Source organism: Apus apus, chromosome 1 (assembly GCF_020740795.1).
Source record: "Apus apus isolate bApuApu2 chromosome 1, bApuApu2.pri.cur, whole genome shotgun sequence".
In the NCBI taxonomy this organism is placed as follows: domain Eukaryota; kingdom Metazoa; phylum Chordata; class Aves; order Apodiformes; family Apodidae; genus Apus; species Apus apus.
Window position 1 is genome coordinate 27,499,671 of NC_067282.1, and position 20,955 is coordinate 27,520,625.

The 20,955-nt window shown below is 41.8% G+C and overlaps 1 protein-coding gene across 5 annotated transcripts in view; it reads left to right on the top strand.

Annotated features, from left to right (window-relative positions):
• Positions 1–491: 491 nt before the first annotated feature.
• ATP7B (ATPase copper transporting beta) overlaps positions 492–20,955 on the top strand; it is a 35,484-nt gene continuing 15,020 nt past the window's right edge. For 4 of the 5 annotated variants that reach the window (XM_051607941.1, XM_051607940.1, XM_051607943.1 and 1 more), the window contains exons 1-10: positions 4,492–4,913; positions 11,256–12,483; positions 14,035–14,271; positions 15,410–15,573; positions 16,438–16,599; positions 18,080–18,156; positions 18,500–18,674; positions 19,250–19,483; positions 19,673–19,764; positions 19,896–20,023. In XM_051607941.1, the coding sequence (XP_051463901.1) occupies positions 4,665–4,913; positions 11,256–12,483; positions 14,035–14,271; positions 15,410–15,573; positions 16,438–16,599; positions 18,080–18,156; positions 18,500–18,674; positions 19,250–19,483; positions 19,673–19,764; positions 19,896–20,023 (2,746 nt within the window). In that variant the 5' untranslated portion in view covers positions 4,492–4,664. Of the gene's footprint in view, positions 565–4,491; positions 4,914–11,255; positions 12,484–14,034; positions 14,272–15,409; positions 15,574–16,437; positions 16,600–18,079; positions 18,157–18,499; positions 18,675–19,249; positions 19,484–19,672; positions 19,765–19,895; positions 20,024–20,955 lie in introns of those variants that run through there. The other variant, XM_051607944.1, reaches the window with a different exon arrangement.

The following is a 20,955-nucleotide window of genomic DNA, read 5'->3' on the forward strand; positions in this document are numbered from 1 at the left end:
AGCATGGACAACATGAGGAAATAAATTTGGAAACATGTAAGTGAAAATACTGATTTCATCGTGGCACTGCCTGGTGAGTTCTGCCAGCCTCCTTCACCAGTTGGGTGAATGAAGGTTACTGGAAATCTGGACTTGAATTAATTCCTGCAGATTGCAATTGTTCTTTGCACTTAAACCCTGACCCAAAAGGTGTGCCTTTTCCTGCAATAATATGATCAGCCTGGTAGTTTCCAGGCACATGGAAACAAATTCCTGCAGTGTAAATAGACAGATAACAGAAATTATCATAATGAAGTCAACACTGCTAAAAGCAGACAAAGTACCAAGTCCATCCAATTTGCAATCATATTAGAAGCTGAGGAGTGAAAAAAATCAGTATGTGTCTAGGGGCCCTGTTACAAAAGAGATACTCCGTTGAGTTTTGCTGATTTAGAGTAAACAAACCTTTTTTAAATATTTGGAGAAGACTGAGTCTGCTTCCTGAAAAACTGAAGACAAAGTCTGAACTGATTTGATTTATTTGAAATGAGGCCATCAACTCGTAAGCAATGTTATTCATGGCAGGTAAGAATTCGATTCCTTGTGTTTCCGAGTTACGTATAGTTTCCTTTTTTCTTACAGTGTGAGAAATAATATTTCTTATGATCATGCTTCTTTATCTGTTGAAAGAAATACGTTTGCCATTCACACTGTGGAAAGGCTTGTGTATCTGGTGGCTGCCAGTTTTCTTAGGACTGTAGCCAAAGAGTTATCTTTTTGATTTCATGGCTCAGAGCTAGGAGCAAATGTAGGTGAAGAGGGAGTTTTTTTGCCTTGTCAATGATAAAAAAGTATGGCCTTTTAAATTTTCTTTAACAAGTATGTCAGTAAGTTTGGAGAAGTCAAGGACACAGTTATGTACCTACCATGAATCTGACCAAGCTTCCATTGAACTTTCAGCTGCAACTGATTGACTTCATGGGGGAAATTGTGTTGCTTAGTAGGACTGAAAAATGACTGCTGAGCAAGCAGAAGGATTTGCTTGAAGAAGCATACCTTTACTAACTACTTCTGTTTTGGCTAAAAGAGGACACTGACAGAGGAGAAACAGTTGTTTTACACAAGGGCTGGGTGTTTCATGCGTTTCCTCCCAACAGCTTGTTGATAACTGTGAGTTACCAGCACTGTTCCTTGTGGTGTTGCTAAGAACTTTGCAATACTTTACTTTTTCCTTCTTAAACTTCCAGTTTCTCCAGTTGCGTTATATATGTAAAAACCAAAGTCAATCTAACTCTGTTATGATGGGGGAAAAAAATATCTAAATTTTTTGCATCCTGAGGAAAATTAAAAAGAAACCAAAATACTGTCAAACTGTTTGGGGTTTAGCCTTGTGTCATAGTTTGTGTGCCTCAAGATGGATGGTATTTCAGTGGCTTAAAAAGAGGGGGAGTGTAGGAAAATTATTAACACCCAAAGGCAGATTGGATTTCCAGACTGATGTATTAATATAATACATTTCTGTGGCACTGACATGGTATGCATATATCTGAACTGGTTCTTCTTGTCTGCCTGGCAGATTAAGGCAACATGACTCCCTTACATCCATTTTTTTCCTTGAACCCAAGCGTCTCATCTTTCGAGTCATTGTTAAGACTATTTCAATATGCTTTCTTTGGGCAAGGAGGCAGAGGGGTTAGACACAGGCCAGGACATCCTATAAAGCCAGGGATGAATGCACTCAGGAAACAGAATTTACCTGAAAACACATAGTTCTTGCACGTTTATCATATTCTCTGGTTGTAGTGGGTAATGTAACTGGGACAACTCATGTTTTACCAGCTTTAAGGCTTTATGTCAGAGGGATTTAATTTCTTTGGAGTGTTCCATATTTTCTGACATGAAAATGCAAACATCTCTGCCCAACAGTAGCAGAGAGCTGAGAAGGCAGCAGGTTTATTTTCTGTTTGCCATCTAAAACTCATGCTACCAAGCATGAGTGATTCTTCCTGGCCAAACTCCTAAACTGTGCAAAATCTAGTCTCAAATCAGGGAATGACACTGTTACCAGGTAAGACAGGCAATGTTGCCTTTCTTATTGCAGCCTTAACTAAAATGTTCACCCACAATTTGCAGCTAACACAATTAGCATCAGCTCTGAAGGGGCAGTTAATTGAGCCAGAATGGGAAAACTGGAAACCAGCAGCAGTCTGTAGGAGTTCAGCAGCAGGTGATGGCAGGGGTTAACTCCATGCAGCTGCCTCACTCCCCTGGCAGATGTTGCCACCCTTGAGGAGCAGACATCCTGAACCATAGGAGAGTTGTGGAGTGGTTGGGATGGGGCAGAAGCTATGAGCTTTCAATCAAGGTAAATGGAAATTGTTTGGGGTTACAAGATGTTCAGTGGTTTCTGCTTTGTGGATGATACCTTTTCTCCAAGAGCTACTTGTAACTCAGCTGCACAGGTTTCATTTGCCATTGTCAGCTGGACTGGTCAAAATATATCTTATGCCCTTTTCATCTGAAGAGCTATATCAAGCTTTTTTTCCAGCCAAATAATTATTTTTAGTGTGGGTAGGTATCTTGTAAACTGAACATGTTCAAAGCACAACCTTGTGTGCTTCTTCCCTACCTCCAAATCAGTATTCAAGACTTTGACAAAGGGAAAGGACTACGGGGCACAAATTAAGAACTTGTCTTCACTGCTTTTAGAAGCAAACATTTTTTTACCTAAGAGTTTCTCAAAAACTGGAGGAAGAAAAGGGTGATTGAGGGCAACAGGGGGTGAGATACTTACATTTCTTAATTCTGTCAGCCTAAATTGAGCTTTGCAGGTGAACCTGAAATGAAGAAGGAAAAACACACCAACCTGTTTTTACAGTATGTTTCATCATATAATTTCATTAATATTAGTTACTTGTAGAAACATGCTAGGTAGTGTTTGGGTTATTTTTAGTAGCAAAGGTACTGTCTGGCATGAGTGTACCAAGTATGTACTTTACAGATTTTTCAGAAAAGTGTTCCAGCTGAATTCAGGTATGTTTTTAGTCAGTTTCATTGCTAAGTACAGAACACATATGCTTTACCCTTTGTAGTAACACAAAATATTTTAAAAATAACTCTTTTTAAAAGCTTAATATTATCACTGACCTTGTATATTAAAACGATGGTACAAAATAATGTGACAACAGCATTTTGAGTTTTGCTTCATCGGCAGAAAAAGTTTTTCTTCCAAAGATGGTTCTTAACTTTGAAGTGGAGTCAAGGACTGGGTGGTGTGAGCAGGGTGGAAGATTCATCTTTGTGGGGAATTTATGACAGAAGGACAAGTCAGGATGCTAATGCCCTGGTAACTTTCTGGACCACTGTCTTTGAGGAAAGGGTGTGAGGAATTAACCTCTGCTTTTGCAAGTAAAAAGAATTTGAATTTGTCCTGCCAGACAGGTGGAGTGTCATCTGTTCCCTCAGGTTTTTGTGACATGACAGAGATATGGTGAAATTTTGACCCTGTGTGCTAGCATCTGCATAGGAGTAAATTTGGTGACTTTTCCCAAGTCCAAGAGAAGCTTATTAAATGTAAACCAATTATTTTAGGGCCTGCATGTGCAGTGAGGTCACTGCATAGCCAGGGAGAATATCAAATTATGATGCATCAACTATGTTATATAAATTGCCCGCATGGCCATGCCTTAGGTGTCCTTGTTCAGGGGTGTCTTCAGAAGTGGACTGCACTACTGTGGGCCTATGGAAGCAGAGATCCCTCTCACCAAGTTAGCACAGTGCTGTGAATTTGCTGCAGGCAATCCCAGAGAAATATATTCAGGCTTGGCTCAAGGCACTTCCAGTGGTGGTACCTGTGACATGCATGGCTGTCTAAATTAGATTTTTCCTCAAGTTGCACAGAGGATTTAAGGGGAACTGAATTTGCTGAAGGGAATATATATTTTTTTTCCTTTATTTTCTGGCACTGGTTGCTGGCTTTATTTTATGTATCTTTAATTTATTTTATTTTAATTTGTAAGTAAAGCTTGCTGATGGTAAACTAGCACATTTAAAAAAAAAAAAAAAAAGTATTATGTTCAATCTTTTTTTCCCCTTCATGAAATAAAGAATGAATGTTCTCGTGCCCTAAATGAGTGAAAGACCCTCAGTCTAGGAACCTTATCTAATGATACACTTACAGACATGTCTTCAATATTAGAAGGGGCCAGCATTTTATCCAAGGAAGCCCTGGTGATTCACAGAAGAAGGAAATGGAATCCCCTAGCCCTTTGGAGGAGCTGTGATTACGCACATAGCCACAGGGAGCTAATGCCTGGCGGGCAGAGTTAATTATGCAGGGCTTGCTGCACACAGGTCATGTTTGCCCAGGCTGTGAGAGGCAGCCCGGGCTGAGCTGGCTGCTCCGCCGTGTGCAGAGCGCAGCAGGGCTGGACGCGCCGGGTTGGTGGGAAGGATTTAAACTGGCAGGCAGAGCAGGTAGCCGAGTGCAGCGAGAAGTGTACACAAGGATCACGGGTTACGTCAGGGATTTCGTGATGAATGGCTAACGAGCTCGTTGATTAAGCGGGCAGAACTACCCAAGCTGTTGTAAATGTGGCTGAAAGAAGCGTGGCTGATAAGACACCGAGTAACTGCTCTCATAAAGCTTTCCTTTGGCATTGCAATATTTAAAGCCTGGAAAGATAATGGAGAGAAAATTGGACAATAAAATGAAAAGGGAACTGTCCTGCTTAGCTACTTTAAACAACAAAAACATAACCCTGGTGTCTATTCGTAAGCAGCCGGCAGCTCATGATGTGCCTGAACTACTGATTATTGGTGAAAAGTCCAAGACAGGAGCTCCAGTAAAAGCAGGCAGTAACTTGCAGAAAGAAGAGAAACTTTTGCAGAGTTACTCCATGGGAATGCCAGAAGTCAATGCAGTTGAAAGACAGGTCAGTGAGCTGGTGTGTGTGTGTTGGGAGGGAAGAAGTGTTTCTGAACTGGAGAATTTAAAATAAAGCATGTTGGATGCAGATTGTATATTAAGTGAAGTTAAACCTTCTTTATCTGAATTGTCTCCATCCCCAGCATGGGTGCCTGCCCCTTAATAAGCAGTACACAGATGCAAGGTCCTCTGGAGATCCTCTGAGAGCACACTTTGAAAAGCAGATATTAATGATGAGTTATGATATTGTAACTAATGAGCATTTTTCCAGCTCCACCTCTAATAATATAGAGTGATGATTCTTAGTAAGGAAACATACTAGCATTTCTTCTTTTGAACTGCAATTGCTTGAGTAGCTTGACAGCAGCTCATACCAGGTTATTCTCTGGAATAGCAGAAATTGCAGAAACGTTAAAATATCCTAATTGCAGGTAAGTAGCTTATTTATAACTACTCAGTGGATGCTAGCGAAAATTCTTGATACTGTATTTGTGACATTTTTTGAGATTAGCTGTTGTGGAGAACAGGCTCAGAAAGGTCAGTGCTGGTAAAAACATGATGAGTTTTATTATTCTAAAAAGAGTTTTTTCTATTTACAAGATATGTAAATTACAGTAATGTAGTTTGGATCTGTGAATATTTGAAGAAAAGAAATTCTCAGAAATTTTGTGTCCTTTGAAACTCTGTATGGTTAGAGTGGCTTAAATAGAGTCAGAGAGAAATGAAATAACAACCAGGACAGACCAAATATACCTGAAGGCTTTTCCTGCCTTGAATTACTTTATATTATAAATGTTTGCTACAGAACAATCATGGCATAAATGACTTTGTTCTACCAAAGGATCTCTTTTCTGTATTCAGTTCACTGGGATATGCACATTTCTGGTACCGGAGCCATTAAGAACGTAACAAAGCATTTTGCTTTGGTTTATATCTAAATTAGAAACAATCCATTTACAACAAGGCTTTCCCCTGTCCCATGAAACCAAGTGTGATTTAAATAGCTCCCTTTAATTTAAAAGTGCCTATTAAGGTCACTAAGGTTTGGTAACTCCAGTGTAGGTATAGTTTTGGTAAGACCAGCTGCAAGCGCTTAAATCTTTCCCCATTGTCTGTTTCTGCTGGAGAAGCCTCTTCCCAGATGGGGAATAGCAGACCCTTGGCAGAAGCATTAGGGCAACTAACAGTATTCTGAAAACAAAAGCACCATAGAGGCTGCTTTAAAGCAGTATTTTCATTGATAACCAGGTGAAGAGGGTGGTTTTTCCCTCGTTTAAGACTCAGGAACAGTTTGAAAAGTAAGTTGTGCTACAGGTAGTTACAGAACAGAGTAGCTACCGACATTTTTAAATTTTTGCTAAGCTTGGAGGAAGAAGGAAGGTGAACAACCAGTTAAGATCTCATACATTTAAACAATATGTACTAACAAGATGGATGGACAAGTTGCACTGAAATTTGTTGAAGAGAAGGAGGGTTGAATTTCTGCCCACTCCAAAGTGCTGCTGTTATGGGCAGGAAATTGAAGACTCAGGACCTTTGATGTACCTGAGGCTGCTTTGTCCTCATTTTGTTGTCCACTGGCTGCCTATAATAAACTGGGAAAGCATCTGAAGTATTTAATTAATAGTATGTGGCCCTTCAGTTGTGTGTTACTACCTGCCCAAATCCAAAGCCGTGAATCAGTGGGTTGTGAAACACTGAAACAGGAGGGTTAAAACAGCAACACAGAAAACATAACTCTGTGGCAACTGGGTGCTCGACGGTAAGAGGGCAAGAGCTGGTTTCAACCTGTGGCAGAGGTACAGGGAGAAGAGCAGCCCAAAGCCTCTGGAGATACTGGGTGAGAGGTTCAGTGAGGTCTGGCATTTGTGGATGAGCAGGTGGGGAGAGGCAGAGGGAAAGGTGCTGGATGGTCCAGGCACCATCTCCTCACTGGCTGCCTGCCTGGCATTGCAATAAGGAGCCTGGTGCTTCAATTTCAGGACGTGAAAATCAGCATCCCTGCTGGCCAGGCAAAGGAGGGTGGGAGGGCAGTGCCAGCCTGTGGGGAGAGCTTTGCTGGAGCACCAGACAGGAGGAGCAGCGGCCCTGTGGGATCTCGGTGTGGGTGATGCTTGGGGAGCTGTGCAGTGTGTCTGGCATGGCCCCAGCCCCATGCTGCAAAGGCCAAGAGTGTTACACTGGCATTTTGGAGCTGGCTGCACCTCTCAGGAAGGGGAGGTGAGGGGGAGTGGGATGGCTTTCCCAGTGATGAGCCACCTCACTAAGTGGCACAGGAGTGGAGGCAGCATGGGGAGGCAGCCAGGGGCAACTGGTGGCTGGGACATGGAGCCAAGCAGGGCACAAACCTTGTTGAATTCACAGCCATGGGGCTGCATCTGTTGTTAGGCTATCAGTCACCATGTGTGTGTATGTGAGGGTCTCACCCTGTGCTGTGGTTTCTTCTTCTTTGGGGTTTTTTCTTAGTTCAGTTGTTTTTCTCATGTTTATTCTGTATCCCCTCTGCTGTGCTGTGTTAAACCCTCAGCCTTTCCGAATGGGAGTACCCAAAAGAAACAGCCCATTTTGGTGGGCAGTGAGGCAGCTACTGTTGTAATGCCAAGAGCTGCATGCCAAGCTGGGGCTCAAGACTTGGTGCTCCCAATTCAGCAGTGTCTTTCTGCCCTCCTCCACCTCCATACTTTCCCAAAGTTTGGTCCAGCCCTAGGGCATATTTCTCTTGGATGATCTCCTTCCTGCTGGCTGGAGGAAGTCAGCATGGGGAGCAGCCTCCTCTGCCTCTTCCTGCTGTTACCAAACACTGCTTTGCCCCAGGGCAGGCATGAGTGATCCAGCTCCTGTCTGGGACATCAAGAGTTGCTCTTCATGCCAGTGAGCTTGCTCTGCAATCCTCCTTCTGGGAGCTGGACTTCAATGCTGTGCTCCTGCACTTCGTTTCAGTTGCTACTTATCATAGGTCCAGCTCAGGGCTGTCTCCTGTAGATGCAAAGGTTTTACATCCAGCTCTGGCTCTTCCTTTAAAGCTTTGTCCAATTACTGGTGCATCTGTGTCAAGTGATTTCTTCTTAATTTTGTTCTATTTCTTGTTTTCTATATTGTTTAAATGAGCTTTGTAACACTGCTTTCTGTAGGGATTCTTCACTTTCAGTCTGGAGCCTTGCTCTGCTGTGCATTTTCAGTTGCAACTTCTACATGCAGAACAAGAGAGTGAAAGAATTGTCATAATTTCATGTGTTCATTATTTACATATTTTTTTTTGTATCCACTGTAAAAATATGCATGAGACTGGTAGAGCAGACAGACTTGGTGTACGCCTGCGCTTAAAAAGTAAGCAGCCTCCTTTGGTGTGAGACAAAATGGTAACTGTGGCTGGTTCTTTCACACTCCCTCGTGGATGTGGAGACAGATGCATTTTCAGTATTTCATTGACATTTTTCTCTAGGCAGAAACAAGCAGGAGGGGCAATGCCTGGGAATCCCAGGCACCTCTTTTGGCATTTTTGGAGGTGATTGCATCTCTGATCCTCTTAAAGATGGTGTCTGAATTACTATGCAACCTCATAGATGCCATTTTATGTGTGGGTGTTAGCTGGTCTCAGGAAACCCTCTTCTGAGACCTAGCGTGTGCCTGAGGAAAACTACAGGTATGTTTCTGTGTGCCTCATCTTTGTATCCTTCTAGTGTAGAAGTACCTCTTCTTACAAATACACACATAGATGTTTTTGTGCTCCTTCTCTTCTCTCTTTTTTTTTTTTTTTTTTTTTTTTTTAAAGCTGTTAATCAATAGTAAAGGCTTTGTAAATACAGTTTTTGAGCCTGTGCACATTTCTGGTTTTTGGGGGGAGACTTTTCATTGTTTTTCTATTTGTGGTTTGTAGTTTTGGGTTTGCCTTTTTCATGTTTCTGTGGCTTACAATGCAGTGTAGAATCAGTCCTTGCTTTTATGTTTTCCGAAAGACTGGAGGATGAGAAATACCCTTTAATTTTTTTATACCTTTAATTTGAATTGCTTTAATTTGACTGGGTACCTACAAAAACTGAGAAGGCTGGTGAGCATGGGGGTGGAGGGAATGCAGTGGAGGACATTAGGCCTGTGGTGCTTCCTGGGTTTCATCTGCAAGTGACTGCCAGAAACACAGTGTAAGGGAGCAGGAGAGTGGAGGGCTTTCATCTTGCCTGTCTCTCATGCTCAGTTTTGCCAAAGAATGCAGAATGCAAACGCCTTTGTCCTACAAGCCAAAGTAAACATCCAGGGTGAGCTCCTGTAACTCACACATGGATTTTTGCTTTATCGGGTGTTTGTGATAAGAAGAGCTGGTCACCATGAGCAAAGTGTCCTTGGGGGTGGGGAACAGGAGATTAGGGAAGAGAAGACAAGGGACAATATTAAAATAACATTTATTGAGGTAAAGTTAGAAATAATTGCAAGTTTGAGTTTAAGCAGCATTTGAAATGTGGTGGGTGAGAGGCTGTTTTCATTTGCAGATGGGCTTCTTTCCATATACAAGGCTGTATTATTATTTTAAACTGTGGGAAGGCCCAAATAGGAGGAAATAAGCATGTGGTTTTCTTTGTGTGTGCTTAGGCATTTTCAGGGAGGTCCTGATTATGTTTTTTGTTTGTGTTCTTTTTTTAAAGGATGGACTGGCTGTGCCTTTCTATGTGTGTTGGGAATTTCAGTAAATTCTGGGAAGGGAGGTGCAAGAGGAGGGGTATCTGCCCTGGGTGCTGCCCCGCCTGTGGGAGGGGAAGGTAAAAGGGAGTGTTTTGGTTAAAATATTCCCTTGACTCTTCACCCCCAGCTTTCCCAAAGTGTAGTCTTGAGGCCGAGTGGTGAAGGAGGAGGCATAGGGAGAGCTCATGGTTGGCATAGTGAGAGGCTGCACGGTAATGCTGAAGATTTGAAGTTGATGGTTCCTCCTTGTGTTCTAATAAATACAGTAGAGAGAGGGCTGAAAGCAAATTTATTGTGTTAAATTTTTGCTGTTTGCATCATGACCCTTGACCTCATTAATCCCAAACTGTCTAAGCGTGAAACAAAATCAAGTTAATGAATTTTCAAGACTGCGTCAAATGAACTGGATGCAGTCTAGTGTTAATAAGCAGCCTAAATACTTCTCATCTGCTCTGTGGTACCAAGGAGGGAGTTTTCTTGCTGATGGTAGAAAAAAGATTTGTGGTACTGAGCCTGAGTGCCTTTTCCAGCTTCTCTCTGCAGTAATGCCCTGCATCAGGTGCTTTGTTGAATGCTGGAGAGCCCATGGCTTTGCAGGCAAGAAGACAGATTTGTTGTGGTAGCTTGCTGCCTTAAGTCACAGACATGAATTTTTCTATACTTTCCATGAAATCTGACAATCTGGGGAATTGTCCCTCTCCTTCTCAGGTTCCTCATCACTTGGCACCAGTGTTTTTCTTTGGTGACAAAGTCTGTGCTCCAGTTGCCTGTTCAGTGAGAAGAAGCCTTACCTTTAACACTATTATTTTTTTTTTTTTAATATTTCATTGGCAATTGAATTGAGTGCATTAAACTGTAGAGTCCCAGTACTTTGGAGCCTGTGACCTGCCTGAGAGATACTCTGCTTCTGGCCAATCTACTGCAATACTGGCCATGATATCCAGAAAATTAGTGTTGGATCAGAGCAGGGAGTTCTTGTAGCTCAACGTGTGGCCCTTGTTAGGTGCCACACGAGGGCTACATGAAACTAAACCATAGTGGAAGTATCTGCATATAGTTCTGTGTCTTTTAAAGTCTTTGTCAGATATAGATTTTAACTTAACAGGTCGGCATATATGCAGTCAACCCAGGACTTTGTGTGCATGTGCATAGCTCTTTGGATATCATGCAACTTGTTCTCCCTGTGCCAAACTTGTTTTAGGCCCCTGGAAAACTTGTTATTCTGATTTTTGTGGGCTTTTGGTTTTGTTTTGTTTGAACTCCTGCTGAGAAGTAGCAGGTTGGCCAAACTGCAACCAGCTTCTCTCATTTGTGGAAAGATATTCAGTACACTCTCTGCTGTGACTTTGTGCCAGTCACTGTGCTTGAAAGCGCAGGGCTCAGGCTGCATGGTCAGGATGCCCTGTGGCTGCGGAGAGCTCTAAATGATTGGATTGAGGTAGGAATATATCCTTAATTAATATTTTTTAAATTGCTGCTCAAGAGAAGTTTGAAAGGCCTGATTCATTATTATGGGAAAAGCTCACTGGTGATGTATTCAAAGTGTAAGTTAATGTTTTAAATGTTCTGGTGGTATAGACTGACTTGAGAGCACTTCTAGTATGTGCTTGAGAGCAGAATATTGCTGCTTTTACAGGACATGCATTTTATTTTTATTTTTCCTCTTGCTCCTCAGGCTTTGTCCAATGCTGATTCTCCTCCTGCCTGTGAGCTGGAACCTACAATGAAACAGAATTTTGCTTTTGACAACATGGGTTACGAGGAGAGCTTTGAAACTGTGGCCTCTCCATCTTCCCAAGAACACACTGTGGCAGTGAACATTGTGGGAATGAGTTGCCAATCATGCGTGCAGGCGATAGAAGGCCGAATTTCCAAGGTGAAGGGCATTGTAAGTATTAAAGTCTCACTGGAACAGAGCAACGCTATAATAAAGTATCTGCAATCAGAAATAAGTCCTGAACAGATTTGCCAGGAAATTCAGGATATGGGCTTCGATGCCAACATGGCAGAAGAGAGACTGGCAACAGGGACTGTAAATTTGTCATGCTTGAGAGAAGCAGTAGTTAAGCTTCGAGTAGAAGGCATGACATGCCAGTCCTGCGCCACCAACATTGAAGGAAAGATCAGGAAACTGGATGGTGTGGCAAAAATCAAGGTGTCACTTGGTAACAGGGAAGCAGTCGTTACTTACCATCCTTACATCATTCAGCCTTGTGACATCAGGAGCCACATTGGTGACCTGGGGTATGACTGCACCATTAAAAGTAAGTCAGCCCCTTTGAAGCTGGGTGTGCTCGATCTTGAGCGCTTGCAGAATGCGAACCCCAAGCAGACACCAGCAGGTCTCAAGAGTGATGGGGTGGATCCACGGGTTGCCAAGATGAGTAGCACAGCTACAGTGGCTGTAGGGATAGAAGGCATGCACTGCAAGTCCTGTGTCACCAACATTGAAAGAAATATATCGGATCTTAACGGCATACGAAGTATTAAAGTGTCTTTGGAGAATAAATGTGCTGTGATACAGTATTGCCCAAATTTGATTACCCTGTCAGCTTTGCAGCAAGCTATTGAATCCCTGCCACCTGGAAATTTTAAAGTATGCCTCCTTAATGCCTCAGAAGCAAATACAGGATCATCTCCATCACATGCTTTGCTATGTGATCTCTTCAAAGAGCCACCGCAAGACACAACATGCACAGCTGTTATTAGGATTGATGGCATGACCTGCAAGTCTTGTGTACAATCCATTGAAGGGACCATATCACAGAGACAAGGAGTGCAACGTATTGTAGTTTCTCTAACTGGCAGAACTGGGACCATACATTATGATCCAGCTATTACTAATGGAGAAGAGTTAAGAGCTGCCATAGAAGACATGGGGTTTGATGCTTCTGTGCTGACAGGTAACAGTGTTTTTTCTTCCGTGGATAGTGTGCCAAGCTGAGCCATGTTGACGCCTGCGTTGGGACTCTCTTCTGGAGAGGAACTCCTAAAACATCACATTGTCATTGTCTTTTCTAAGGGACTGGCCTGATCCGACCTCACTTAGCAAGGGAGAGAGATTTCAGCTCTGAAGCACCTTATTTCAGCCCTTAATAACTGCACTGTTGGGTGAAAGAGTTGAGTTACATTAGGAAACCAAAAGTTTTGGAAGTTGGCACAAGGTCTTTCAAATAGCTGATCCCCTTATCCACATAGGTTTCCTTGTATGTCTACAGGCTGCTGTAGGTAGATCAGTCAAACAAAATATTTTCTTATATGTACCAAGATACGAAAACCCACAAACTTAATGAAATCTCTTTAATTTTAAAACACTTTTTACCTAGATAAACATCTTTTTAGTGTCCTAATCCTTTGACCTTTATTTCTTGAGTATTTTTACTAGCCCTACTTTATTGGGCCTTATTTTTTAAATGAGGTAAGTGGCTAGATGCAGGTACTCTTTGGTGGGAGCAGGTGCCTTTACATGTCAGCTGCAGCACAATTTGTGTATTTTGTACATGTGCTGAATGTTTAAAAAGTTGCTATGGTGCAAAATCTGCTCCAGCAAATTTCCCATTCAGCAGTGTTTCTCTGCTTCAGTTTAATGGATTTTACTTGATATCGTTTCCCTGGAATTAATTAGTTTGATCACAGTTGACCACATCCTATTAGCTTTTTTCATGGATACAGTCCCTCTGATTCTGTGTAACTGCTACAGGTGAGGAGGAGCCTGTGTGTGTGGTGTTCAGTTATGATATTTGGTTTACAATTTGTTAGTGGGAGACCTCCCAATCCATCTGTGGAATAGGAGGGGAGCCCCTGTGTTTAACATATTCAGAAGCAACTCATGCTCTTTACACAAACCTCTGCCAAAGGGAGGCAGTTTGTGAATGCAGTTGGAGCTGTTGGGTGTCTGTTCAGGATCTGCTAAAGAATAAAAATTATTCTAACAGTCCTGTGTGTGTGGAGGCCTTCTGGGTGCTGCAAATCCTTCCACTACTCATTTTGCAGCACTTGCAGTGCAAATATTGTGCCATAAAGAGAAACCTGCTGAGAAACTTGTCCTTTCCCTTGTTTGAGATGAAGTGCTATGAGCCCTGCATAGATGGCAAGGACAGAATGGATATGACTGGACTGTGTTCTCTGTGCTGCATAAGGACCCTCTAGACACCCATATAACTTGATTGAGAGGAGGTAGCTGTCAGGTCTAGGCACTGAAACTGGGAGGAATAATTTGCCATCTGAAAGTGAAAAACTAGTTCGGAAGAGTTAAGTGCGAGTGGTATTGGTGAGTATATATTGCTACAGGCTTAGTAGCAACCTATGAAATTTCCATGAAGAGACCAAGATTACCGTGTCACCTTTCAAACAGCTAAGAGACTTTGTATGACTGGAGTGACCTGCTTGTAATTTTATGTCATCTGATCACTCTGTAAATAGCCTTGGTTCAGTTTATTGTGCATCTGTTCAAGATACCGCCGCTGGAGAGCGCAGACACCAGCCTGATGCCAGCAGTGCTGCTGTGCAGCCTCGAGCTCCAGAGCCTCCTCGCCAAGGCTGTGCCTCGGATCTTCTCCCAGACAGTCCTCACCTGGATAAACCAAACCAGCCCAGTGGAGTCACAACTGAAAAGTGCTTTTTACAAATCACAGGCATGACCTGTGCATCGTGTGTGTCTACTATTGAAAGAAATTTGCAGAAAGAAGAGGGTAATCAATTTAAGATTCCTATAATGAGTCTATAAGGGACTATGGGATAGAAAAGGTGTTCTATGTAGTTAATGGAAGAGGCTGTGGTACAACATCTGGGAGGCTAAATAGTCTTACTGCTCCTTTTTAGTGCTGATATAACTACATCATTGTTTAACTATCCTACTGCACTGATAAACAAACTCAATGGACATACTTGCAGCAGTAGGTCATTGTAATGTGATCAAAATTTCGAATAAGGCTCAAGGCAAGAACAGATAAATGGTTCTCATTTAGTTTTCAGGGCCTTATTGCTTTACAGAGCAATCCATCTCTCCCAGAGCTGTTGAGAGCTCTGACAAGTTTGTGATGTGAAACTTACCCTTTGGGCACATTTGCAAAAGCAGGTACAAACAAATGTGTGGCTCCAGTGCCTGGGTAATTATATTAGCTTAGGCACAGCAAAGCTTATTAGGTTAGAAGTCTGCAAGCTGGAGCTGCCTTTTCTTTGGCCATGTAGAAGATGAACAAATGAGACTCAGCAATGTCTAATTCAGTTTGTGTAGGCATTCCTTTGCAGGGTTTTGCTTATTGATTCCTGTGCCCCCACACTCACAGTGGTGGTCTCACTGCCTTGATTTAAAAATCCAAGAAACCAGTATCTCTTCAGAACAATGCTTTTTTTTTCCTGTGATTTTCATGTTTTGTTCTTGTATTCTAAATGTAGATTTTGGGGTTTTTTTATTAAAGAAAGAAAAAAAAAAGAATAAAAGAAAAAGGCCCAGCATTGTTCTGAGGGGTTTATTTAGGGTTTTCTAACCAGAGAGTCCAGAGTAGAGCTTGCAGCAATGAGTGCAAATATGGCTTCTGAACATCCTTTTTGTCTCATTAGATCATAGCAAAACTCCCGTTCTTCCCTGTGTATCTCATGCAGTTCATCTCATTGATAAAGGAACTACAATGTGGCTGGATCTCATTAAAAATGTCAACTTTGCTTTTGTGACTACAGAACAACCCTAGAAGGTGGTAGAGAGAAATCATTAGGCTTAAAACATCCCTAGGTTGTTACAGCCCTCACTGACAATCACTTGTGATATTTTATTTGTCTTCTTTCAAAGGACCTACATTATCTAATATTTTTTTATTATTACCACTGCAGGAATTGTGTCAGTGTTGGTAGCACTGATGGCAGGTAAAGCAGAGATAAAATACAAGCCAGAATTCATACAACCTCTTGAAATAGCACAGCTGATCAATAATTTGGGTTTTAAAGCTACCATCATAGAAGATCATGCAGAAACAGAAGGAAATGTGGAGCTTCTCGTAAGTCATGCATATGTGAAATTGTATTTTGGTTTTGGAAAAGTCAGCTCTGGAAGAATAATTTTCTTGCAAATGCTTTTGTCTAAGGAGGTGTGGCTTCAACAGGTTCTGGTTGGTGCTTTCCTGTAGCTCCTTCTGGTACTGGAAGGTGCTGTAAGGTCTCCCCGGAGCCTTCTCTTGTCCAGGCTGAACAGCCCCAACTCTCTCAGCCTGTCTTCATAGCAGAGATGCTCCAGTCCTTCAATCATCTTTATGGCCCTCCTCTGGACTCTGTCCATGAGCTGCATGTCCCTCTTATGTTGGGGGCTCCAGAACTGGACCTAGTATCCCAGATGAGGTTCTCACAAGAACCGAGTAAAGGGGCAGAATCACCTTCCTGGCCCTGCTGGCCACACTTCTTTTGATGCAGCCCAGGACATGGTTGGTTTCTGGGCTGCAAGCACACATTGCCAGCTCATGTTGAGCTTCTCATCAACCATCATGCCCAAGTCCTTCTCCTCAGGGCTGTTTTTGATTCATTCTCCACCCAGCCTGTATTTGTGCCTGAGATTGCCCTGACCCAGATGCACTTGCACTTGGCCTGGTTGAACTTCATGCAGTTTGCACGAGCCCACCTCTCCAGCCTCTCCAGGTCCCTCTGGATGACCTCCCTTCCCTCCAGCGTATCAACCCACCACACACTGGTGTCATCAGAAAACTTGCTGAGGGTGCACTCGATGCCACTGTCCATGTCACTGATGTTAAAAGATATTAAACAGTACTGGTCCCAGTACTGTGACATGGAGAAGCCGTGTCTCAAATTCATCCACAAAAATTGGGTGAATGTGGGGAACTACTAACTCTACCAAAAATTGTCTGTTTTAGATTACAGGGATGACTTGTGCTTCTTGTGTTCACAATATTGAATCCAAACTCATGAGAACTAATGGCATATTCTACGCCTCAGTTGCACTTGCGACTTGCAAAGCTCACATCCAGTTTGATCCTGAAGTTACTGGACCTCGAGATATTATAAAAATAATTGAGGTAGGCTTTAGAAATTTTTTATGTATGAGCACTTATAAGGTGATGTTGAAGAGGAAATAAAGCAGCTGATATTTGAGAGCTTTCACTGAATTTGCAGATGACATGGTAATTATCATATGTTTTTATGCTCTTGTGGTGACACTGCTGTGCTCCCCTCTACTGCACAGTCTCTCAGGTTGCTACTATAAAAACACACCCTAAAACCTACAAAAATAAGCTTTTTTATCTATATCTGGTGAAAATATAATATATTTATTCTTTGCAGTTCTTTGTGTAGAATGCTGTGTCTGATTTCCAGTCATTTCAGTGAAGTGTTGATACTTCAGAAGAAAGTACTACTTTCTCTTGGCATTGAAAGAGGCTATAAATTAAGTTTTGCAACAGCTCATACCACAAGATTACACATCTCTGTGTACACTGGCATTTATTTCCACATCAATTCAGAGAAGAACTTTTAAAGCCAGAAGAGCTTGTGATACAACCACTAAAGGAAAAGAACCCTGGCTTGCCAGTAACCACACAGATCATAAAATCTGCTGTTATCATGGCCTAGGTGTAGACAAAACCTTTTCCTTCTCTGGCCCACCAGAAAGGAAGAGAACCTACTCTGTGAGGCATATGTAGTGAGTAGTCAGCAGAACAGCAGAGACTATTTAACTTTTGTATTCTAGAGTATTTACTCAGCTCCTAGACCACAGAGTTGATGTGTCAGAAGCGATTAACATGTTAACTGGTAGACTCTTCAGGCAGGCAGAGTACTGCATCTTGCCATAGGAGCATCTCATGTTGCAGATAGGAAGTTTAAATGTATTGTGCTTTCAAGTGTACTTTGGGTTTCTTGTGGGGGAGGTGGCTCTACTGCAGTAATTCACTGAAGCATCAGGTAAAGCTGGCTTTTTGTATATATTCATATACAAAAAGATGTATCTTTATATACAAGTATATATAAAAATAAATGTATCTATTTTCTGGGATGCTTTTTGCAATTTGTTGTTTCACAAGTTTAAACTAATTCTAGACACTTTGATTTTCAACTTCAGATGTATTTACTCAACTGTAGTGTTAATGAGATGCTTGCATGGTTGACTAGCCCAGTGGCTTGTACATTTTTATCTTCCTTTTTAGTATTTCCTGTCTCTTACATTTATTCCAGTGGAGATGAAAGGGCATAAATTTCCCTTGAGGAGGAGGGCAGCAGAACTCCAGCTGTCAGTGGGGGCTTCCTATGCCTAAGAAATCTGAGACATTTACTGCATCTATACACATTGTCCATGTAGAGGTAGCAGAAATCTTTTGCAGTCCACATTTTGAGTACCTCTCGTGTTGGCAGGATCTCAAAATAAATAAGAAGCTGGCATTTATTAAATATGGAACAGTGTCCTTTTCTGACATTTCTTCTAAAAGTAGTGTCATTTAAATATAAGTTATATGGTTAGCTTAATCAAAACTAACTCATCTTTCCTCCCCTTTCAATAAAAAGGAAATTGGCTTTCATGCTTCTGTGGCTAGAAGAGTTCCAAATGCACATAACCTGGATCATAAAAAGGAAATACAGCAGTAAGTATTTCTCTCTCACACACACTAATGAATGTGTATAGATCATCTCTTGTAACTCACCTCCTCCCCCCTCTGCCCAGTTAATTTATCTTATCCTTGTGTAAGGCACATTTAATGTTACGACTTGCAATTTGGTGCAAATACTTTTTTGCTTTCATTAGTTTGAGTTTATCACTGATAGAAGTCTGTACAGTTAAGCATGTAGGAGACAGTGAAACTGTCCCAAAGTGTTGGATCAGGCAGTACAGTACTAATACCACAGATTCTGCACTGCGAGCACACTGTTTGGCCGGGGTGCTGTGGGGTGTATGACAACCAGGGATTTACAGCTTCTGCTTTCCAGGTGGAGGAAATCTTTTTTGTGCAGCCTACTGTTTGGTATCCCTGTCTTAATCCTAATGATTTATATGCTAATACCTGATGGTGAACACCACGGGTCCATGGTGCTGGAAAAGAATCTCATTCCTGGATTATCTATTTTGAATCTCCTCTTCTTTATCCTGTGCACTTTTGTTCAGGTATGTCCACAGTACTTCCTAGGGGTTTGCTTTTTATTAATCTCCCATTTATGCAATCTAATGTGTTAAAGTCAGGAGACGGGAAAGGTTTAGTGGATGATACTTGCCCTTTTTCTGTACCACCTACACAGAATGAAGTGTCACTTTTCTGCAAGTTATCCATTCTGTAATTGCTCACAGCAGTTACTCCTGCCAAAGTTGTGTCAGATAGTTTTCCAATTGGGAAAGGTAGTCTTAAAATGAGAAATACCTGATCAATTGCAAACTAATTGGGTCGTTAATAGGTAAATCACTTTAACTTCTGTGCCATGTTTACTTTGGATTGCTGAGGAAAAGGATGACATTTAGTTGGCAGAGCTGTTTTGAGAACAAGGAAGGGCAAGTGAGAGGATAACAGTGCAGTCAGTTTCCTCACAGACCATGCCACTGAAGTTATATCAATATAAAATTTGCATGTGACAGCAATGCTTTCCCTTATCTGCTAGTGTTTATAATTCCACTACAGGCAGTATTAGATACCCTCTGCTTTCACTGCTGTGGTCTTAACGTGAGTCTGTCCATGTTTACACCAACAGTTTCTTGGTGGATGGTATTTTTATGTACAAGCCTACAAATCTCTGAAGCACAGGACGGCAAATATGGATGTGCTTATTGTAATGGCCACGACGATTGCTTATGTGTATTCCTGTGTGATCCTGATGGTAGCAATAATTGAAAAGGCAGAGAAAAGCCCTGTCACTTTCTTTGACACTCCTCCGATGCTGTTTGTGTTCATTGCCCTTGGGAGGTGGCTGGAACACATAGCAAAGGTAATTCATCTTCACATTAATTATTGTGCATTTATGAGGAGAGTAGAATAAAATGCTTAAGAGGAATTTTGAGTCAGATGTTTCTGATGTAGGCTGTATTGTACAAGGTCATTTAGAGTTCATTGTGATAAGTAGACATCAGCATTTATACATCTCAATATATCTTGAACATTTATCTCTGTCTCTTAGAGTAAGACCTCAGAAGCTCTTGCTAAACTTATATCTCTTCAAGCCACAGAAGCCACTGTGGTGACTCTTGGACCTGACCACTCTATCATCAGGTATTTATGAACCAAAACCGCTTCAGCCTGCCTGGGTGTGCAGACTTGATGCAGCTGGTGTGAAAGCATTATTGTTCTTTTGAAGCTGATGGTACAAAAAAATCACTCTGTCCTATTTGTGTCTTCTGCAGGGAGGAGCAGGTAGCTGTTGAACTGGTTCAAAGGGGTGATATTGTAAAGGTTGTTCCTGGTGGAAAGTTCCCAGTGGATGGAAAGGTCATTGAAGGGAGTTCTATGGCAGATGAGTCTCTCATTACTGGTAACTGCCCTTATGCTTATGCAAAGAAGTGACATCTTCTAGAACACTTTCTTACACGAAAAGAGAGCAGAACCAACCCAAAAGCTGCTGTTTTAATAATCTCCCACCTTAGTGGATGTTGTGCCTACTCTTTGTGAGCTTCAACCCAAATGCTGTGTCTGCACACACCCTAAAAACATGAAGAATTTCCACTCAGTTTGGTCCCTTTTATTAATGTACTGACAGGATGGGTAGAGTCTAAACACTATGGTTGTTATTCCAGAGATCTGGTGGAAGGTTCCCCTAGAATGTATTTGTAGAGATGGTACCATCTCAGAAATAACTTCTAAAGGGCCATGGGGAAATATTGATGAGATACTGAAGTGTGTATGCATGGGCACTGAACAGGTCTCCCCACAGGGCTCTTCCAGTGAGCAAGAAGAGGGAAAGAAAGCCTTATTACTTGATAATTGTTAAGGGTCATGGAACTTTTTCACAGCTTCTGAAATTTTAATTTCATTTTGTAAATCTATCAATAATTTCATGCACAATGCAATTCTTATAAATAAGGTAAAGGATATAAAAACTTTCCATTGGCATTGGCTTATTTGTTTTAGTTGAGTGTTTACTTTCCTTGGGGAACATGGATGCCCTTAGTTTAAGAGAGCCAGTCTTTATCACTAACCCTAAAAATATCAAAAGTAAGGATTTTGTAGAGCTAGTATTCCTGAAGAGACAGTGTGACAACAGGAGCTTTGCCACAGAGACAGCTTTTCTGGTCTTTGAAAACTGTGAGTGGTGGAAATAAAGACAGATTGCTCAAACTCCCATGGCTATGCACAGTATTGGAGAAAGTCTTAGCAGTTTCATTTACAACCAATTTGCTCCTGGCCCTTTAGAGGGGTGGCATACTGGAGGGTTAGGACCAAGGAAACAGCATTTGCTTTGAAACT